We start from the raw sequence: 21,793 nt of genomic DNA on the forward strand, positions 1-21,793 counted from the left end.
TAAGCAAGCATGAACTCCCACTGGATGATTCCAGAAAAAATCCAGCTGAATTTTGTACAGGAGTAATCCCCCAGCTATTTTAGGGCATGTCCCTTTAAGACAACCAAGGAAATGAGACAGTGCCTCCACAGCTGGACTTGCTATATTTAGTCAGGATCATTGTGGGAGGGAGGAAAAAACAGATAGACAAACATGTTCCCTGCCTCCAAAATGCATGTCCACATTTTTTAGTGCCAGAGTGGGATGAGTTATGGCCTTAGCACAGAACTGAAGCGAGGAACTCTTGAATTCTAGTTTTGATTCTGACACTGACTCCCTCTGTGGCCAGGAGTGTGTCATTTAACTTCTATGCCTCAGTTTTTCCTTCTTGATAATCAGAGCACCACTTTGTTACTTACCTCCCTGGGGTATTATGAGGCTTCATTAGTTAATGCTTATGAAGTGTTCTGAATATGGGAAGATTGCACTGGGACATGTTCCAAAAGGCTAACCTGAAAGGTTCTCCAAACCCTAAGTAAGTTCGAGGAACCCATACCACAAGGGATGTGAGAATAAAATGGAGTGAAGTCATAAATGGATTATACTGGCCATCCTTGAAGAGTTAAAAATATCAAATGGATTACAATGCCTATCGTATTACAGAGTATGTCTATTCACTCAAACACAGACACACACACATGTGAGCTACAGCATGGTCTGCAAGGCTATCTGTTCCACCAACCTGGCATGCATCCTTTCCTCCATCTGGAAATCCAGCACACATTAAAGTGTCTCCTCGGATCGGATTCCGTAAGGTTGACAAAGCTCTAGAACATTCCTTGTTGCCTATGATTGGCAAGTCTACTTCATGCAAGACCTGAGGGAGGATTCCATCTAAAAAAGAAAAAATAAGGAAACTAGTTTGCTAGACATACTGAAAGGTGAACTGAAAGTTCAGTGGATAATGATAGTTTTTGTGGGGGGGTTGGTGAAGTTTCATATTCTAAATGTTGTATTTTGAGAAACAGCCATTGTGTATATGAATGTGTGAAGTTTTATGTGGATGTATATATTTCAAATCAAATATTGATCCTTGGCTGCATAAAATTTCAGCTGTCTTGATTTGAAAATGTAGGCCACTATCCAGTAGTGACATCTGTGCAGGCACTGGGATCTGCCCATGCAGAGGCCATTGCAGGATAGGAGCCTTAGAAAACATGTTTTAATTAAAAAAAGACCACTCTTAAAACAAAAATCAGCTTGTTTCCCCTCCAAAAAGTCCTGTTTTCATGCAAAACCTCCCCCTGACCTTTTCACCCTATGAAACTGGATTATTTTTGTAACTATGAAATACAACTCCTGATGTTAAGATTTTCATATATACCACAGGTGTATTTTAAGTGTGTTATAAAACCCTTATTGATACATATAGAAAGAATTTCAGTTCTCCTTTAAAGAAAAAGCAAAACTATTCCACCCTCAGACAGTTGAACTAAAAGAAAAGTTCAAATGTTCAAAATAAAATACTTGGATATGTAGTAGGACTTGAATTTATACCGCCTGCTTCCACAACCTCCTTTGGAAAACTACTGGTACTTCTGTAACAGTCAGGGTGAAATTTACTCTTGTGCACAGTGCAGAGGGGCCACACAAAGCCATTGTACCACTTAAGCCCTGTTTTGAGGTTCCAATTCTGATTCTTAGCTGCTGTTTTCTTCCTGGCCCACTTGTGGCCTAGATGCCTAAATTGTCTGCGTTCTGACTTTCAGATACAAGCTGACCCAACCTAATATGTTACAAAACTGAAGAGTCAGAAAAATGTCTAATGCAAAGCCTTATAATCCCAGTTAAAAGAACTCTCTCTCACAGAGTTTACACCATTTGTCTGGTCTGTAGATCTGATGGGCTGCACATACTGCTAAACATCTAAATAGAAAAGAAAATAAAGGAGCTTATAAGCAGTACTAAGAAAATTAAAAAGTTACTTCAGTGGCTTACTCTCTTTTAGACGGCCCCAACCACAAGTGGTACAAACATCTCCCGGCTCAAACTTTTCACCCACATCAGGAAGGCAGGCTGGGAAAACTGATGAACCTACCATGAATATACATGGAATTTCTTGTTAAACATTTGAAAGAAGAGCCTAAGTACATAAGCTTTGTTCTACTTCTCAACTAATCCTTTAAATAAAATAGCACTGCAGTTTATCGTGACATCTATCAGAGGGTTAATCTGAAAAGACAGCTGTTACAAGCTGCTGGAAACTCATTCATGCCTCAGTGTATGCCTAATGGTCTCGGACGCTATTCGGTGGTCCAGAGACATTTACACAGAGCACGTCACCGGCCACCATCAATACCAAGAGTGAGCCGGTGTGACTCCACGCACCCGCAAGGGGGAAGAGACCTGTAAACTTCCCCTGTTGGACTTTATCCCCTGAGCCCTGAACCAACCAAACTGAACTCTGCCCTGTGAGGGGCACCCTATCATCACTACCCAGTCCGCTCATTTATTCACGCCCACGACTATCCATAACCTGTTTGTATGAGTGATGTGCCCTCACTGCTTGCTGGCTGTACCTTGAACCCACCCACCGTATACCCCGCATTGGGGACATGACAGACTGTGTATATGATAACCAATGCCTGTTTTTCAAAGCACCTCTGAGGAGGTTACCTTCTTTCCTGGTGCTTTATTGGATGAATGTATTCTTTTAACCTGAGAATTCATTGGTTCATTGTGTTGCCATTTGTTAGCTTGACAGAATGGAAGACCAGATTAAGTCAGGTATTATAGACCCAGGCCCTCAGATTCTCAAATTATCTGTCTATAACAGAATCTAAATTTTCCTATTAAAAAAAAATCTGGTCCTCATGGTCGCAAAGGAAACCATGCAAATGTGAACCAAATGTAAACAACATAGTAATGCGTGCCTGAGTCTGCAGAGAACCTGAAACAATAGGTCTGAGAGAGATAACTGGCTCATGCATCTCAATGTGGTGTTAACACCAAGACACACTGCTCCAGAAGGCACTGTCAACGCTACTCCAGGAGACATCCCTGTGTAAAATGAGAGAGTGCAGTGGGCCCAGCTCACCAACCCTGACTGCTGGAGTAAGTACTGAAAAAACGAATGCAAGCTGCTGTCCCTGCCTCTGTTTCCTACTCCCAAATGGAGATGGGTCCATGCTGTCACTACTGGGGTTACAAAGAACTCCATGTCTTTTGTCTGCCTCTATGGGAAGGAGAGGGGAACTCCAGTCACCTCTACTGCAAGTGGTTAGTGGGGTGATGACATGGCAGCAGGACCATAGAAACGGCCTATGTCATGTTATGTCTAGGGCCATAGATGCTGGAACAAAGGGTGCTACCACACCCCTGGCTTGACATGGTTTTCATTATATATGGGGTTTACAGTTTGGTGCAGCAGCTCTCACCACCCCCTGTATACAAATTGTTCCAGCACCACCGTCTTGGCCCTGAATTGCCTTAATCTGGCCCCACTGGAACATACTGGGAGTGCCACTCGGTGGACACACAAACCTAATTTCTTTTCAACACAAGCATTTCAGTTAAATACTTAGGGCCAAATTCTAACACCTGTACTCCCAATGAGTAATACCCTATTCTTCAAGGTTCTGCTCCATGTGATTAAGTCTATTCAACTCAGTTATTTTTCTGACTTGCCTCCAGACCTTTAATTACTCTTTCTCCAAAACACAAAGGCCATACACACTGATGTATTCTTTTTTCTCCGTCTCCATTATGCTGCATATATTATGGTACAATTATTTTTTCTGTGAAGAAATGCATTTAAAATTATGCATAAAATATTTCTCCTTAGGAGTTATGCTTTAACAAGAATGTTTAACAGGGAGGTCTGTGAGCTTGATATTTATAATTGCAAACTATTGTATAGAATTGTGGCCTTACTAAAGTTGAAAGCACCATCCAGCTTCACAAGGGCAATATCATAATTCATTGGTCTTTTGGGGTTGAAATTTGGGTGTTTAATGATGGCTTTAACTGGTAGCGTCTGCTCTCCTTCGTCCACGAGACTTAAATCATGTTCTCCAGCAGTGATGTTCAGGTAATCGCGTAACTGTCTGTAGGGTAGAAAGTAAACGTTTAAAGAGTAAAAGTAGAAAAACGCGACAATGAAAAATATAGGCATTCTTAGGTATGTCTGTACTGCAATCAGAGGTGAGATTGCAGCATGTGCAGACACCTCCAAGCTAACTTTACTTTAGGTAGCAGTAAAGCATGGACTTCAGCATGGGCAAGCTATCTGGGTAAATACTCAGCATCCTGAGTGGGCTTGTACAGCCCATGCTGAGGCCTGTGCTGTTGCAGATTGACTGCTGTTGGTACTGAAAATACCTGAGGAGCTAGCTTGAATCCAGCTATCACACCTCCAAATGCAGTGTAGACATCCCCTCAGTCTTTATAACATACAACTTTGATAAGGACTGCCATTATATAGCACTTCCCATCCACAGATCTTAAAGCACTTTACAAACATTAATAGATTATCCTCACAATACCCATATGAAGTAAGCAAAGATGGGGAAACTGAGGCACACAGTAGTGACTTGCTCAAGCAAAACAGCAAGTCAGTGGCAGACCCAGGAACTTCCTTATTCCTAGCCCTGTGCTCTCAATATTAGATCATGATTTTTTTTTCTTTCAGTTGGGAAAACTAAGCCAAAGAGAAACTAACCTGTGACTTCCCCAGGATCATCCAGTGAGTCAGTGGCAGAATCAGGACTAGAACCCAGATCAAAATATTCCCAGTTCTGTGTCCTAACAGTAAGGGTGAAATTCACCACTGTGCAGAGGAAAGCACTGCCCTTCACACTATTTAATTCCCATTTGGACCCTATTGTGAGGGCATAAGTGCCATTAAGTGGTATATCATCCCTGTGCTGGCTCTCTGCATAGAAATGGATTCCAGCCTAGATCTCAATGAAATTAGCAATGCAGTACAGTAGTTACACAAAACTACTGCACATATAGATTAGACACTTCAGTAGTTAGGAAGTGCTGGTTTTCTATAGAGAAATTCAGTTTTCATCTCCTTAGGCTGGGATTTACAAATGCACCTAAAGGAGTTAGATGCCAATTCTGTGGCAAGTTAGCACCTAACTCCCTTAGATGCCTCTGAAAATCCCAGCCTAATTTGTTAAAATTATTTACAGGTAGTAACCAGACAAGGCATTTTCCTATTAACGGTCAAAACTGAACCCCCGTCCCTTTGATGAATCTGCTCAGTGATATGAGTCATTCTTAATTTTTTAAAAGTAACTGTTATACATTTATAAGCATTGGTAGCTTTCTGGTCTCTTAATGAAAGTGCTACTTCATAGGGCTTAAGCCAAGGGACAGAAACTGAGGCTAATTCAGCTCCTTCCTCTCCCCTCAGCTCCCTTCTGCGCAGGGCTGGCTCCAGGTTTTCTGCCGCTCCAAGCGGCGGAACAAACAAACAAACAAAAAAAAGGCCAATCGGCCACTCCGTTCTTCAGTGGCAGTTCGGCAGCGGGTCTTTCACTCCCTTTCTTCCTCTTCGGCGGCACTTCAGCGGCAGCTCAAAGAGGAAGAGAGGGACTGAGGGACCTGCCGCCGAATTCCCGCTGAAGACCCGGACATGCCGCCCCTTTGTATTGGCCACCCCAAGCACCTGCTTCCTTAGCTGGTGTCTGGAGCCGGCCCTGCTGCTGCGGGATCTTTAATTACTATGTGTGACCCAGGGACCCCTTGATGCCAACTGGCAGAGGACACAGGGAGTATATACGGTTTTACAGGGATCCCTTGATTTGGATAGATTCATAATAGTTCACCGAAAGATAATATGTAGGGTCTCTACTGAGAGCCAGTACCTCATAATCATCATTGTGACATGTATGGATGGATAATTAAGGAGTTATGTATCTATACTGAAAATTATGTTCTTAAGCTCTTGGAGGCAGGTCACCAGGAGGTGACATACCTCAGAAATGTTCCTTTCAGGCAGGAGGTAACAGACATTTATCTCCCTGTCTGGCCATTTGGGTAGTGTGTATTGTATGCCTCACAGTGTATGCCTATTTGCATACTGAGCTAAGGGCTAAGTAAGGCTGTGAAAAAACACCTCCCGAGCGACAAAAGTTTTAGCACTGAAAAGTGCCAGCATAGACAGCACTTTATCACCAGGAGCGCAGCTCCTAGCAATAAAGCTATCACCCCTCATTTGGGGTGGTTATTTATCATCGGGGCGGCTCTAGGAATTTGGCCGCCCCAAGCACGGCGGCATGCCGCAGGGGGCGCGCTGCCGGTCGCCGGTCCCGCGGCTCCGGGGGACCTCTTGCAGACGTGCCTGCGGAGGGTCCGCAGGCATGCCTGCAGGAGGTCCACCGGAGCCGAGGGACCAGCGGACCCTCCACAGGCATGACTGCGGAAGGTCCGCCGGAGCCGCCTGCCGCCTTCCCAGTAAAATGCCGCCCCAAGCGCGCGCTTGGCGCGCTGGGGTCTGGAGCTGGCCCTGTTTATCATTGCCAGGAGAGCTCTGACCCAGCGATAAAGCGTGACTACACTGCCCATGTCACAGAGCTGCCGCTGCCATGCTGTAACGTGGGCAGTGTAGACATACCCTAAGACTGCAAAAATCGACAAGAGAGGAAATCTACAGGATGAAACAAACAGCAGGGAATTCCCTACTTATGAATAAAAGACTAAGGGTTGTTCTGGTATATCTTGGAGTGCAAAGGAACACACTAGGCCTGTCACCAAGGAAGCAAGTTGACAGCGAGCTTGTCTCAGAGAAGGCCACAGCCAAGCCGGGCTGTAAAGTGCTGCAAGGATTTTGGGTGCTCAATACTCTACAAGACATGATTATGTGTAGGCTCTAGAATGTGTGTTATTTTATATTTTATGTAACCATTTGTTTCCAATACTTCTCTTTGGTACTACCCGAATCTCTACTTTGTTAAATAATCTTATCCTTGATTTCACAATACACATATCTAAGTGCTGTGTGTTAGGTGGAGTCGTGATCTGAGGAGGAACTGGCAAGCTGGGGCATGCTGCTTCTTTGGAAGCAGCAAATCTGTGACTACTGCAAATATGCAGTCAGTGGACCAGAGGCTGGACACTCCAGAGAGATGCTTGGTGGGCTCAAGGGTTGGAGTGTGCCAGTCGCTAATCTATAGAGTGACAATGGAACCTGCAAGCCTTAAAGAAGAGAAAGTGCTTGTGTTGCCCGTGGAAATAGGGAACTGACCTACAACAGGCATAGACAAGGCTTCCTCACGCTAAGGGCAGGTTGTAGCGAGGAGCCTCATAACCCTGGGTTCCCTCAAGATGGGTCATACCGTGGGAGGCTAGATCAAGGGTATCAATCATTGCTAATTGCGAAGAGACTCTCCAGCAGCAGTGCACTCCCTCGTTCTATAATGGGACCCAGTTTGTACTCAGAGGTAAGAGTGCCACATACTGAGTCTCTAGCTCTCTTCCATTAGCACCCTGGATTTTATTGGACATCTTTCATCCAGCAAGATTCCAGTTTTTGTTAAGGTCTGTTTCTTTTGAAGAGCCTGATCCTGCATTTCAAAATTCCCGGTTATTTCACTGGAAGTTTGTGGCATGCAATTAGGCAGGATTGAGCCCTTAGTGTCTTGCATTATGCTGCCTCTAAGTAACCTTTACAGAAGTATTACACTCCATTGGTATAACTGGATGCATATTCCCACCCCCGAACAACACAGCTGCTCCTTACTACTCTTTGGGTGTATTTTCCTCTTTTAAATTGCTTGTGAACTTTTATGAGTTCTTTTCCACACACCACCCCCCACCCACCCAATAAAAATTCAATTTGCAACCAGTATTTTTCAGATGGAAAGGTTATTGGTGTCTGTAAACAATTTCCACGGACAAATGCTATAGCGCAAGCACTTTTACTAGCAATACACTTTTCTTCACTTGCAGCCCTGTAGTGAAATTCCTCATCCATACCTGTCTAAAACACAGTGAGCTGCCGTGACCACCCATTGAGCAGAAACAATGGTGCCTCCACAGAAATGCCTTTGCCATCGTTTCAAGGAAACCTGCATTATAAAGAATGCCTGTCATGTTAAAAATCTGTACATCTGATCTAATCTAGGAGAGAGAGCATTCTCAAAGCCTTCACCACATTACAGTTAACACTGCTTAAGAAAATTCAACAATACTTCTTGGCATTTGGGTGGGGTTTGGTGTCCTCAGCTCTTAGAACTCCCATTGAGCCCCAGTAGGTGTCTAGTTTTATCTCCAAACAATTTTGTGACATGAGTACAAATTATATATATTTCACAGAGGCAAAAAGATGGACATATTCAGCAGGGGACTGGGTTGTTTAGACTCTATACATTATTGATCCTAACTCAGACAAGTTGCCAGAAGCCTTCACAGCTGTTTGGTGTCCTATGTGAAATGAGTTTGTGGTCTCAGACCACCAAACAGTACAAGACACCACCCTCTTCCCAATCACTACATTCTCTGGAGGTATGTGATGGTTCTTTTATTTTCTAAACAAGTTCACCCATTCCTATTTACAACAGACCAGCTACAGACTCCCTTTAAGACCCAATAATAAACATAACAAAAGTTTCTAGGAACTTGGAGAGAGTGGAAATTATTCCTGCCTTCTGTCTGCTTCACTGCTCTTGCTAAAAGCAGCATGGAACTCAACAATAGAGCACCAGATGTGCCAATGAGCACAAAGTACCCCGGCCTTTCTGCTTCTGTTACATCTATGAAAAGTTGGGCCTTTGTTCCCAAAGTGGCACAGGATAAAACCGCATTTTCTTGCGCTAACCTGCCATGGATGCGAGCCTTGTTTCACCTGGTTCCCACCAACAATGCGAGTAAGGTGGTTGAAATTATTCCATGGCTTCATTTCATGTGGCTTCTGTCCACACCTAGAATCTGAACAGTACCAAAACCAAATCAAATCAAAGAAAAAGAAAGAAAGAAAATGAGTTTGTGTGTATCATTCTGTTCTTGACTCTCTAGCACCAAAGATTTCAACACCAACAAGTATGCAGACATTCAAGGGTAGAATCAAGTAGGAGACATAAGGGACCAATCCTGTAGTCCTCTCATATAATCAACTCCCACTGAACACTCATTAATGTGCTTGGTCTCTATAGGATCAGGAATAATTCTGTGTTTCCTCATTGCCTTTTTATTCTGGATCTAAAATGCTGCAGCTGCACCACTGTAGCGCTTCAGTGAAGTAGCTACCTATGCTGACAGGAGAGGCTCCCCAGTCAGCATAGGTAACCCACCTCTCCTAGAAGCAGTAGCTAGGTTGATGGGAGAATTCTCCTGTCGACCTAGCACTGTCTATACCAGGAGTTAGATCGGTTTAACTGCATCGCTCAGGAGTGTGGATTTTTCCCCTAATGTCCTCATGTAGACCAGGCCTCAGGTTCTCCATTTTTTGTGCCTGCACAGTCAGAAAGAAACTTCAGCTTTCAAGGTGACAAAAGCTGCTCCAGTGCTGCTTTTCTTCAGCCCTGCTTTGAAGTACTCACAAATCCAGGGAACAGTTTTGATATGTTCTAATACATCATGGGACACTGATATTGTGAGATGTCTGTTTGCTCTGCTCTGTATTTCTGAGTAGTGGCATCAGCTTCCTTCATTTTGAGAGGGGAGGGCAGATTTGCATTTTTTCTTACACTATGAAGCCATTTTTAGGCTTTCCCATCTTTTCCTCCGATAGCTGCACTCCCTGTTTTTCAGATTGTAAGCATTTTATGGGGTCATTCATGGTAGAGGGAAGATAGGGACTCATTTCTACACCCTGTGAGACAAAGTGAACCCATCTTCAAGCCCGATCCTCCAATCAGTTTCACACTGGTGGAATACTTCACCTGTCCAGAGCCTTACTGACTTCAGTGGGGCTCTGCTGAAATGCAGGAGTGCAGCTCAGGCTGCGGGATTAGAGCCTCAGAATTTGTCTTACATTCTTGAATTTGCCACCAGCAAAGTGCACTTTATTGGCTAATTAATGGAGGGAAGCAGTGGAGCAAAAGTCTGACAGAATTGGTTTAACCTGCAATTGGTTATAGATTCATAGAAATGTGGGGCTGGAAGGGACCCCGAGAAGTCATCTAGTTCAGCCCCCACCCTGTGCTGAGGCAGGACCATGTAAACCTAGTCATCCCTGACAGGTGAGTGCCCCCTCATGTAAAACCAGCTCTATCTCTAAGTACTTCATGCATGAGACCAGTGACTCACCCCATGGCTATATGTTCTGAGATCTGAAGGCAATCACTAATGTAGAGAACTTGTATTAGACCAGCCAAGAGCAACTGTTTACATACTACAGGAGCTCTCCATTTGGGTGTTCTCATGTTTTATTTTTACTAATATGACTTTTCTTCTGCCATGAACAAATATTAGGAGGCAAACAAAGAAAAATATATTTAGGAACACTTAAAACCCCTTTAATCTGAAATTCCCTTTTGGGAATGAATCGCTATTCCACTAACTCCCTCAATTATTGGACCATGCATTTAGCCAAACTTTTTTGCATCCCTCAAAACATTTTGGACAAATGGGGTTGACCTACCCACTACATAGGCTTTGATAAATCAACAATTTATGGGTGGACTTTTCAAAAGCATTCAGCACTGGCCTAACTCTGCTCCCACTCAGCTCGGCTCTCTAAGGCAGAGATATATTTATATATTTTAAATGTGTGGTACAGAAAAAACATTTACAGCAATAATATGAGTTTATAGAGGTTTATTGCAAAGCTAAACGCAATCCTTCCAACTTCAGCAACTACTTGCAATCTGTATTAATGAAAAGGGCATTTTTTGATGCATTTTCCAAACCCAGCATATTACCCATAATTCCCATTTTTGCTTTTCTATTTTAAACTGTGTGAAAATTTTCAGTGAAGTCAAAAGTCTCCAAAGCACTTAACAGACCATGTATATAGGGTTATCTCAACTATCTCTGCAATGCAACCACTTGTGTGGCAGAATGCTGCAGTAATATGTGCCATCATTTAGGATACCAAGAGTAGCTGGCTGTATTTGTAATAAAATGCTCCAGGGACACTTTTGACTTCAATATGCGTGAAAACATTAAAATAAAAAAAACAACATGGGAACTATGGTAATTTGCTGGGTTTGAGCAATGCAACTCCAAAATTTCCCTTTTCACTAGTTCAGCTTTGCAAGCATCTGCCAGAACTGGATGGTTTGCTGCAAGCTTTGGCACTCCGCCACCAATAAAACTTAGTCCTATTGCTATCAGAATATTTTGTCTACACACACACACACACACACACATTTTACAAAACAACAATTATATTGCTGCCTCAGTGAATCAAGCCTGATATTTAATTTACCCTTTTGCACAAGTGAAATTGAGTTCACAAAAAAAATATAATTGGCCTGATTCTGATCTCATATGGATTTACTGCATTGGAGTTTCTCTGGATTCTCAGACTGTAATTGAAATCAGACCCAGCTGACCACAGGCATATTTTTGTATTATACAGTAAGAGACTGATAGAAATCCACAACATGACTGTTAACACTTCTAATAATGATTGCCATATTCCTAAACCAAACAGCAATTAAAAAAATCATGAAATGTGATTAAATTGGACACAGTTGTGAAAACAATCCAGATTAGTCATTATATTTCTACCTGGTGTGGCTGGAGAGACATTTCCAACAGTGGCTTGTGTCTTGACACCCATATAAAAAGTGAAACAAATAATCTACATAAATGAAATAATTAGGAATATTCAGGATTTCCCCCCCCCCCCCAAAATTGGTCCAAATGGAGTACATTCTGGGATTTTAAAATACAAGACAATTTAAAAGAGGAGCTAGTCCAAGTCATTTCATTTCAACTGAAGTAAAGACTTTGGGTTGGTAACATACAATTGGCATTGAAATAATGACATCAGTTTTAATCTGGAGACTACATCTGTACAGATTTTGGTGCAAACCTGTGAAGGTCTTATTTTGATTTAGTTCAGCTTGTTAAAGGAACAATTAAGCTAAACCGAAAAATACTTTTATTCTCAAGTGTCCACTCATAGTCAGGCAGTGACATAACAAAAGGAGTGGATTAAACCTCATACTGTAGACCAGCGGTTTTCAAACTTTTTGAGCTGAGCCCCCTCCCCCCTTCGAGTTACAATTTTTGGTTGCGCTCCCCCCTCAATCACACAAAAAGAGATTAGTCACAGGATGGAGGTGGCGTTCCCTCTCTGAGCCCTGCCATGCCAGGCTGAAGCCCAAGCCACCTGGCGTTGCTGCTCGCCACCCCAATGTTCCTCTGTGTCCCTTTAGAGGGGCGCACCCAACAGTTTGAAAACCTCTGCTGTGGACAGACATGACTTAGGGTCAGATTCTCAACTGGTATAAATTAGTGTAACTCCTTTATTTCCATGGAACTAGACTGTTTTACACCATCTGAGAATCTAGGCTTTTGCCTTTAGAAAATGATTAAATTTTGATCCTACCTTTTTGTAGACGCAGTGGCACGGAGTTTCCTTCTCTAAGACAAACTATCCCAATCACGAATAAAAGCAGCTCGCCTAGGGCTACTGGCATTTTGAGGCTGTAAGTGACCAAGTAAAGATGGGAAGAGTTTTTATAGGGGGAAAGAAGAAAATAACGCTGTGGGAGACCAGCAATTGACTAATTAAAGTGAAGGTTACTCATTAATCCAGCCATAAAGCGTTTACTGGGCACAACTAAATTTTCCAAATTTAACCAAGCATGATACCTTCATAAACCTAAAGTTACTGAGGTCTTTGTTGCTAAATATTTTCTGAAGTCTCACAGAAAAAATAAACAGACAATTCAAGACAAATAGCAGAACCATAAATTATTGCATGCTCCCCTAGCTGATATCTAGCTAATACAGTACACATATAATAGCATCACACCCGAGAAAACCAATTGGTTGTAATTCTAGGTCACTACAGTTTTCACAGTTCTTATTGCTGGTGTATGTGAAGTTCACTTACTGTATTTTACGTTTGCCAACACAGCAGATCTGAGAAATATATTGACTATGGTACGCCCACATCTCCATGGTACGCCCACATCTCGAATACTGTATACAGATGTGGTTTCCTGACCTCAAAAAAGATATACAGGCACTGGAAAAGGTTCAGAGAAGGGCAACTAAAATGATTAGGGGTTTGGAGAGGGTCCCATATGAAGAAAGATTAAAGAGGCTAGGACTCTTCAGCTTGGAAAAGAGGAGACTAAAGGGGGATATGATAGAGGTATATAAAATCATGAGTGATGTGGAGAAAGTGGATAAGGAAAAGTTATTTACTTATTCCCATAATACAAGAACTAGGAGTCACCAAATGAAATTAATAGGCAGCAGGTTTAAAACAAATAAAAGGAAGTTCTTCTTCACGCAGCGCACAGTCAACTTGTGGAACTCCTTACCTGAGGAGGTAGTGAAGGCTAGGACTATAACAGCGTTTAAAAGAGAACTGGATAAATTCATGGTGGTTAAGTCCATAAATGGCTATTAGCCAGAATGGGTAAGGAATGGTTTCCCTAGCCTCTGTTTGTCAGAGGATGGAGATGGATGGCAGGAGAGAGATCACTTGATCATTGCCTGTTAGGTTCACTTCCTCTGGGGCACCTGGCATTGGCCACTGTCAGTAGACAGATACTAGGCTAGATGGACCTTTGGTCTGACCCGGTACGGCCGTTCTTATGTTCTTATTATGTGTTCAAGCTGTACAAGACACAAAATAAAGACTGTCCCTGACTCAAAGAGCCTATGTGTAAAATTTTCAAAAGTGCAGAATCAAAGTCCTATTTTCAAAGGGACATAGGCACCTAAGGCCCAGATTTTTAAAGGTATTTCAGTGTTGTTCAACTCAGCGTTGCCAGGTCTAATTGATATAGATGACAAGGTCCCATTTTCAAAAGTGCCTTTGACACTTGGGGAGAGAGAAGGTGGGTGAGATAATCTCTAATATACTGGAAACAACATGGCTACAGCACCGCAAAACAAACTTGACACTTAAGAGTCTCTTTGAAAAAGTCAAAGGGACTTAGGCTCCTAATTCTTGAAGTACTTTTGACTCACAATGACACTCAAGTTCCTAAATGTTGGTCTCATTTTCAAAAGTGACTTCAGTACTTAGGAAACTAAGTCCCACTGACTTTCAAGGAGACTCCTAAGCGCCAAGGTCACTTTTGAAAATGGGACTTAGGGCAGTGCAACACTTGTAATGCTGAGTGAAGCAACACCTAAATACCCTTAAAAACCTGGACCTTTGGACCTGACATATCACAGGAACCTAAGTCTCATTGTGAGTCAAAGTGTCTAAGTCATTCTTGAAAATGGGACTTAGGCTCCTAAATCATTTTGCTGCTTTTGAAAATTTTGTACTAAGGAGCCTAAACAAGACAGACAGAGTAGACAGGTTGCACTGAGAAGCCTAGAAAAGAGAATGCATCACCATTTATTCTTTTTTTTCCTCATTAAATTAGTAAGCAACTATAGTCTGGTTTGAAATATTTGGAACAAAATAAAACAGATTTGACCAAAATATCAGTATAGCAAAAGTGAACTTGTGTAAAATACATAAGGACCAAAATTAGGTATCACCACAGTTTGTGTTATCACTGAAGAAAATAAATAATCCTAGGAAATCTGAAAGACACAAATAAAGGTACAAGTCTTATCTAAACTGGGAAAAAAGATGTACTCTTACAATGATCACTAACAGATTGTAAAATCTTACTGCAGTCAGGGCAAGTTAAAGTTTTACCTCAGTTTAGCTTGTCAACGTAAATCCTAGGCTCCCTTAGCTGTCATGTTGTAAAAGACACCATTTTTCCTAGTGTAGCCATACCCACAAAAAACAAAAGGCAATAACACTCTTTCCTGCACAGGGTGTACATTAAAATCTGAGACAAGATATGAGATGAACAATACGTACGTATTTCTATATATCTCGCTATCTAAAATCTTGAGCAAATTCAGAGTCCACCGAAATACACATATCCACACAGGCTCTAAAAAATGACATAACTCCACACTGCAAACAGATAATGTGCCATTTTTTTTCCTTTACAAAAAGGACATTTCATTACTAAGATTATGATTACCATTTTCATAGGGCACATATATTTTCTTTCATTCATTCACGCTCTGAAAATAAATAATTCCCCACTGATCACATAAATATGATTTTGCCTGTTAACCTCTAAATCTCTTCCGAACATGTTCTCATGTGCAGTGCACATGCCACTTTCTAATCAGCCATTAATTTCATAATCTCACACTCCAAACTACACCGCTTCAGCACTGACCACTTGATCCATTATTCCGTTATAGATTCTTGCCATTCGCTTCCTGATTTTCAACCAAACTCAACTGTATACAGATCTTATCCTAGAAACAGCCTTGAGCAGCTGCTCTTCTGCTGAAAAAAGATCCCGTTTCCTTGCTGGTCCTGAGGGCTGCCTTTTTCTGACTCCTTGTACCTGCTTTGCAAAGTAAAGAATAAACATCAACTGCATATAATGAAGAGGTCACTGATTAGCCCATCACAGTGACATCTTTCAGGATCACAAAGTCTAACAGCTACAGTGTAACTACTTATTTTTCCATACGACACTGAGCCTGACATATCTATTTCTCATTGGTAATATGACAATGTATTCACACAGTGTCACTTACAATAAGAATAAGCAGTCAGCTCGTTTGGAATTTAGAATACAGAGAGGAAACACTTACTGTGCAGTGACCTAGGAGGTCCAAGGGGAACGGCACAGAACAACATGTACTATACACTCTGTCTCTTGTCTAAGACAACAAAAGAGGAGCATAGGCTCTTGCCTTCTCTAACTGCTCTTTGTTCTCTTCTTCCACTGCCTATTTATCTTTGCCCTGCTGCACATTGGATAAGATGCAATAGCAGCTCCAGACAAAGGCACTGATAAACCCATCCTCATTCTCCATTGCTTGGCTGCTGTCGCTCCTATAACTTGCAACCTTGGCAATCAGCATCACAAGTCTCATTCCATACAGACTAAACATGGGCCAGAACAGAAACCCTGAATTTGATCATCCTCTTCTACGTGTTCAGAAGCCAAACCCAGATCTAGATTTGTATTTTCCAAATGGTCACTATATTTATAATAGGTCAAACCAAACCCTTGAACCCAAAAGCCCAGGAACTTTGGGATGTTTGAAATCCAGGTCTGGATTTAACAGCTTGAGCCCATCTCTAATCCCAGTATTGCAGTGCTGGCCAATGCCTGACTGCCCGTCCTGTCACTTTTCCAGCTGTATATTTCATTTTCAGGTATTATAAACAAGTTTGAATTCCATTGTACTTCAAATGCACCAGGGCCTTGCTTCCTCTCTCTCAGATTATCACACAAAGAACACATTTACCAGCAAGAACAGGCAAAGAAGATGGAAAATCCCTGTCTTTAGAACTGAATCTTATTCAGTTGAAGCCTAAACACTTTTTTAGTATTACAAAATTTGAAACAACTCTGGTTGTTTTGCAGAAGAACAAAAAATACTCAAAACTTTCATTACATAGCAGCTAAAGTCAAACAGCAATGGGCAATTGTCTTTATTTGATCACCGCTTGAGCAAGCGGTTATTTGTTTCAGTGGCATAAAGATTTGGACCCAAGCAAAGGCAGGGCCCCATTTGCAGACATCAGAGCGTCAGAAAGATCAGAGGCTGTGATTTGCCTCCCATTTTATCCCACTACCAGAAAAGGACACTGGGTATGGAGTTTGCCTCACTTCCTATCCAACACAAATGATTAGGTGGTGAGTATGCTCACCCTTTGGTCTTACTGCCACAGGACAAAAAACAAAACAAAGACACCCCAAGCAGTTAATTTACAATCAGTTCCAATGCTGGAGGGTATTTAGGCTGCTAGAGGTCTCACAGGAAAGACTTTTAAATGAGCAAAACATTTTTACAATGAGTTAAAGCTTTTAAAAGGTCACCTAGTCACACTTGTTAAATTGCTCATAAGAGATCATTGGCAAGAATTCAAGTTTTAATGGTTAGACAAAATTAAAACTTGGAACTCCACTAAGTCACTCATCCATAGATATTACAATTTCATTACCCTTGTAAATCCAACCCTTCTTATTTGAAAGGAATTTGATTCAGGATGATTTAGACAGAGCTGCCCCTGGAATTTAATTCCCGAGGGCCTGATTTTCCTCTCATTCCAGTTTCACCCCAGTGTAACTCTACTGATTTCAAATTGAGGGCTTGTCTACACTGGCACTTTACAGCACTGCAACTTTCTCGCTCAGGGGTGTGAAAAAATAACCCCCGAGTGCCGCAAGTTTCAGAGCTGTACAGCATCAGCGTAGACAGTGCATCAGCGCTGGGAATGCAGTGGAGGTGGGGGGTTTAAGAGTGCTGGGAGAGCTCTCTCCCAGTGCTCTGCTGTGAGTACATAAGCCGTGTTAAAGCGTTGCCGCGGCAGCACTTTAATGTTGCCAGTGTACACTAGCCCTGAGTTACTCCTGATTTGCACCTGTATAATTTAGAGGGGACTCAAGTTTGTCCAAAAGAAATAGCTGCAACTATTACATAACATTTACCAAAGAATATAAAAACAGTTGGTTTTACAGCTTCTGTTGTTGATTACACACAAGGAAAGAGGCCCTTAATAAAATAAAAGCACATCTGCAATTTCAATAGGCTAGTTTCCTCTTTTAGAGAATATGTACTGTACAACATCTGAGAAATGTTGACCTTTCATCCACTTACATAACCAGACATTCCTTACCATACTTCAGTGATTTATTTATAGGAGGGGGAGTCAAGGAAATTCCCCTCTTGAAACTATCCAATCTTTGGCTGTAAATGTTCAATAACTTTCCAGCCAAGAAATGTACTTTTCCCCTACCTTCCTTATATATTTAATTGTGGGTTGTGTTATCATTTGCTAAGTATATTAAGACATGCAATTTAACTCCATCCATGGCTTGGAGATATTTACATAACTTAGTCCCCACCTCTAGGAAATTTACAAATAAATCACTGGAGTAGTTATGCTGTTTCAGTCAAGAATATAGGGCCTGATACAAAGTCAGTTGAAGTCAGTGGGAGTTGCTCCATTTGGATCTGACCCATAGTTGTGTTCTACAGTTTCTCTTTACTTTTTTGGGGAGGTTTAGTTTTAATTTATCACACATAACAGTCAACTTCAGCCCTCAGCAAGTGGGTGCAATTCTCACGGACTTCAGTGGCAATTGCATCCACTTATGCCAGGGCTGAATTTTGTCCACCTGGATTTTATATTATATCACATCTACTATCACAGAGGAGAGTGGAGGAGACACAGAAATGATAACAGCTGCAGACTCCGTGACACACTTTGTGAGGGACCAGGACTGGGATCCTAAGGTGTTGATTAACACTACTAATGATTAAAACAATCATAACTGTGACATATTGAAACCATGCTCCACATAGCGTATATGGCAGGAGTACTGAAGTACCCTTTACTAGTTGGTTGAATAATCCACCAGATAGTGTGCAGTTTGAACTGACTCCAAAGTATGTACAGTAAGTAGCAGAGAGTCTGGTGACATAAAAAAGGGAATGGGCGAAAATGACCATGAATGTATGATCAGTGGTAATTTATAGCAGTGGGTCAAGATCACAGTATATAGGATTAAAATGGAACAGGCTCAAGCCTACCTACTCTAAGCACTCTCCAGAGATCAATTGTAACCTGGAATATCCTCCTATCACGTGAGGACAAGAATTGCATAACATCAGAGCAGAATCCATAATGTTCAAGATTTTCAGATTGTAAGGCTAGCAGGGGCCCTTCTGATTATGTAGTATGACCTGTATAATACAGGTGATAGACTTTCACTCAGCAATTCCTGTGTCAAGTCTGTGACTTCTGGTTAAGCTAGAGATGTTTGATCATTTAGGTTCATAGACAGAACTGGGTACATATCGCCAAAAGGATTTGTGGACAGTTTTTCGGATGGAAACTGGGAATTTGAACTGAGTATTTGCAATCCTTTTTATTCATTTTCCACAAACATTCAGACCCATGACTTTTAAACTGCAAGGATGTTTCTGGAAAGTGAAAGTCTTGCTGATGCTCAGGCAACTACATATTTGGGCAAAATCTGGTGTCAGAAGTGTTTGTCAAGTGCCACTTTAAAATCTCTTCGATTTCCCTTTGTCTGTTAGTAAGAATTTTAATCATCCAATTAAGAAGAACCACCAATGACTTAAATGACCAATAACATGCCATGAATAACAAACGGCAATAACTGAAAACTCACTTCTGGCAAACAGTTTCCAAACAACCTGTGAGATGTATGTTCACACAGAGCATCCATTTAACTATTTGAAATCCCCTGCCTTTTGTTTTGGTGGGATCCACTTGTTTCTTGTTTGTGATGGAATTAGTAACTGCTTTCAGAGGAGGCTGAAAGTCTTTATCTGCTTTAATTAGAACCCTGGGGAACGTACTAGGCATGCTACAGCTTAAATCTCTTAGTTCTGTCAATAACTCATACACACTTACTAAAGGGATCCATAACTTTTAACAGTGTCTTTCATCTTCAACCTTTACTACTGTTTGCTATTGTTCCTTGCCCCCCCGCCCCAATTACTACATGTGGCATTCAGAATGGGCATAGATGTGTTAAGTGAGTGCTTCTGCAAAGAACCACCAAAAAAACCCATGAACCAAACATCTCAGGAACCATAAGAAAAAAGGTCATAGTGCATTTTTCTCTTCCTAATTGTTCATATACTAGCACATATTTTCAGTCTATTGTGTATTATTAACAAAAATTGAGAAGCCCTATGTTAAACCATGGAGACCACATCTTCGCAGCTTGTCCTACTGGCCCCCTCTCCTCCCTCCCAAGATCCCACATGTGATTGCAAAATATCCCTGCTCCAATTACCATTGCTTACAAAGAAAAGTAAAGGAGTGAAATCCTGGCCTCACTAAAGTCAACAAGAATTTTACCATTGACTTTAGTGAGGCCAGGTTTTCACCCAAGGTGTTTAGACATTTTAACTTTAACATAATAATCACTTTGTCCTTCTTGAAAATAATTGATGACTCATACTGTCTCCTTTGGTTCTTCCTTTAATCTCTCCCTCCCATCTTTTTTGTTCCTCTGTCCTCCCTTATTCCTCTATACAGGCTTCCTGTTCCCCTTCTTTCCCACTCCTCTGTACCTGCTGTCCGGTGCATGGTTTACCTGGCATGTATTACCTTGCCACCTGCTCCTCCTCCATATGCAACCTATCTGGCTCCTTTCTCCCATATTCCCCCCCGCACATGCTGTCAGAAGCCTGGTCCCATTCACCACTGGACACTGCCTCTCCTGAAGTTTACTCACTAGCAGTTGCTGGCTCCCCTTCCTCTCCCACTAGCAGCGTTGGTGTTTCTGCTCCCTGAGGCCATGTCTACGCCAGAAATACCTGGATACTAACACCAGCCTAGGGGCCAAGAGGGGCTCCTTGATGTGTCTTTTGCTTTGTATACAACAATAATATGAAGGAACCACACATAAGCAGAGCCTAAAGTGGTATGTTTACTGAATATACACAAAATGTGAGGTTCAGCTACATATGCACACCGCTATTCTGACAGGGCTCTGGAGACTCCTAAAATATAGAACACGGTGAGCATCACTAGGGCTCACAAACTATATCAAGGGATATTCCTATTCACCAACTCCTCTTTCTGACCATAGCAACAGGCCCTAATATAGCCAGTAGGCTGGCTCCTTCTTGTTTTTCCTCAGATTGATTGCTTACTCACAATGAAGAGCTTAGAGGCTTTAGAAGAACCGGGAAACAAGAAGCAGGTGCCAACACCGTGTGAGCTGCCTGCTCTCTGCAGATTCCCAGGCAAGTGCTCTTCAGTTTGAGAATCACTGCATGAGGGCATTTAACTATTGAAATGTGTGTTTAGCACTTTATCTTTGATCTGAAATAGTTCACTCTACCTTATCTAATGTGGGGTACATGAAGTGGAGTGCAGAACAAGATCTGAGAGTACTGCATTGTGGTGCAATGACAGAACATTTCCATTCATCTGTTCCTATTTATAACAATAATGTGCTTTTCACCTGGGTCTATTGTACCAAATTTCTTAAAGAAACTCATACTGCAGGAAATAAGATTCTTATGGAGGGAGTGTTGCCTAGTGATCAGAAAGGGTAACTGGGAGCAACGTGTTATGGGTTCTATTCCCGCTCTGCCAATTATTTATTATGTGGTTCTGGGCAAATTGCAGCATGCATATGCCTCAATTTAATCCTCTGAAATATGGGAACAACAACAGCAGCCTTACAGGAGCTGCAAGGTTTACTTTGTTAATGCTCACAGTGGTACTTGGAACTCCCTGGATGAAAACCAGGAAGGGTCTTATTTATTTATTTATTTAAGGCCCCTTTGGCAGCATTAAAGGAGCCTTAAAATGGGAGTAAATGTAAGTTAAAGTTAGTCGTAAGTCTCTTTTTACACTGCCGGAAAAGACTAAAGTGGCCTTAGTGGTGTAATTGAGAATCTGCACACACACACACACACACTCCCCCCACCCAAGTATTATTTAAACCCAAAGACAAATTCTCTTGGACTGAGACTGCTTGCTAAAGACTTGGTTCATTCACCAGTTCCTCCCCCACTACCATTGTGCTCCCACTATCACCTTCTATATAAACTGAAAGGGCTAATGTTCTTGCTTCACATGGCAACATTTAGTTATGCTTTATTGCTTCCAATTAATTGAAGTAAGGAA

At 41.8% G+C, this 21,793-nt stretch overlaps 1 protein-coding gene across 3 annotated transcripts in view; it reads right to left on the reverse strand.

Annotated features, from left to right (window-relative positions):
- Positions 1-21,793, reverse strand: part of OVCH2 (ovochymase 2) — a 73,378-nt gene that overhangs the window by 17,952 nt on the left and 33,633 nt on the right. For 2 of the 3 annotated variants that reach the window (XM_045012770.1, XM_045012771.1), the window contains 6 exons: positions 12,491-12,588; positions 8,807-8,916; positions 7,966-8,057; positions 3,913-4,085; positions 1,978-2,073; positions 722-873 (listed from right to left, as the gene is read on the reverse strand). In XM_045012770.1, the coding sequence (XP_044868705.1) occupies positions 722-873; positions 1,978-2,073; positions 3,913-4,085; positions 7,966-8,057; positions 8,807-8,916; positions 12,491-12,581 (714 nt within the window). In that variant the 5' untranslated portion in view covers positions 12,582-12,588. Of the gene's footprint in view, positions 1-721; positions 874-1,977; positions 2,074-3,912; positions 4,086-7,965; positions 8,058-8,806; positions 8,917-12,490; positions 12,589-21,793 lie in introns of those variants that run through there. The other variant, XM_045012772.1, reaches the window with a different exon arrangement.

Source organism: Mauremys mutica, chromosome 4 (genome assembly GCF_020497125.1).
Source record: "Mauremys mutica isolate MM-2020 ecotype Southern chromosome 4, ASM2049712v1, whole genome shotgun sequence".
Classification (NCBI taxonomy): Eukaryota; Metazoa; Chordata; order Testudines; family Geoemydidae; genus Mauremys; species Mauremys mutica.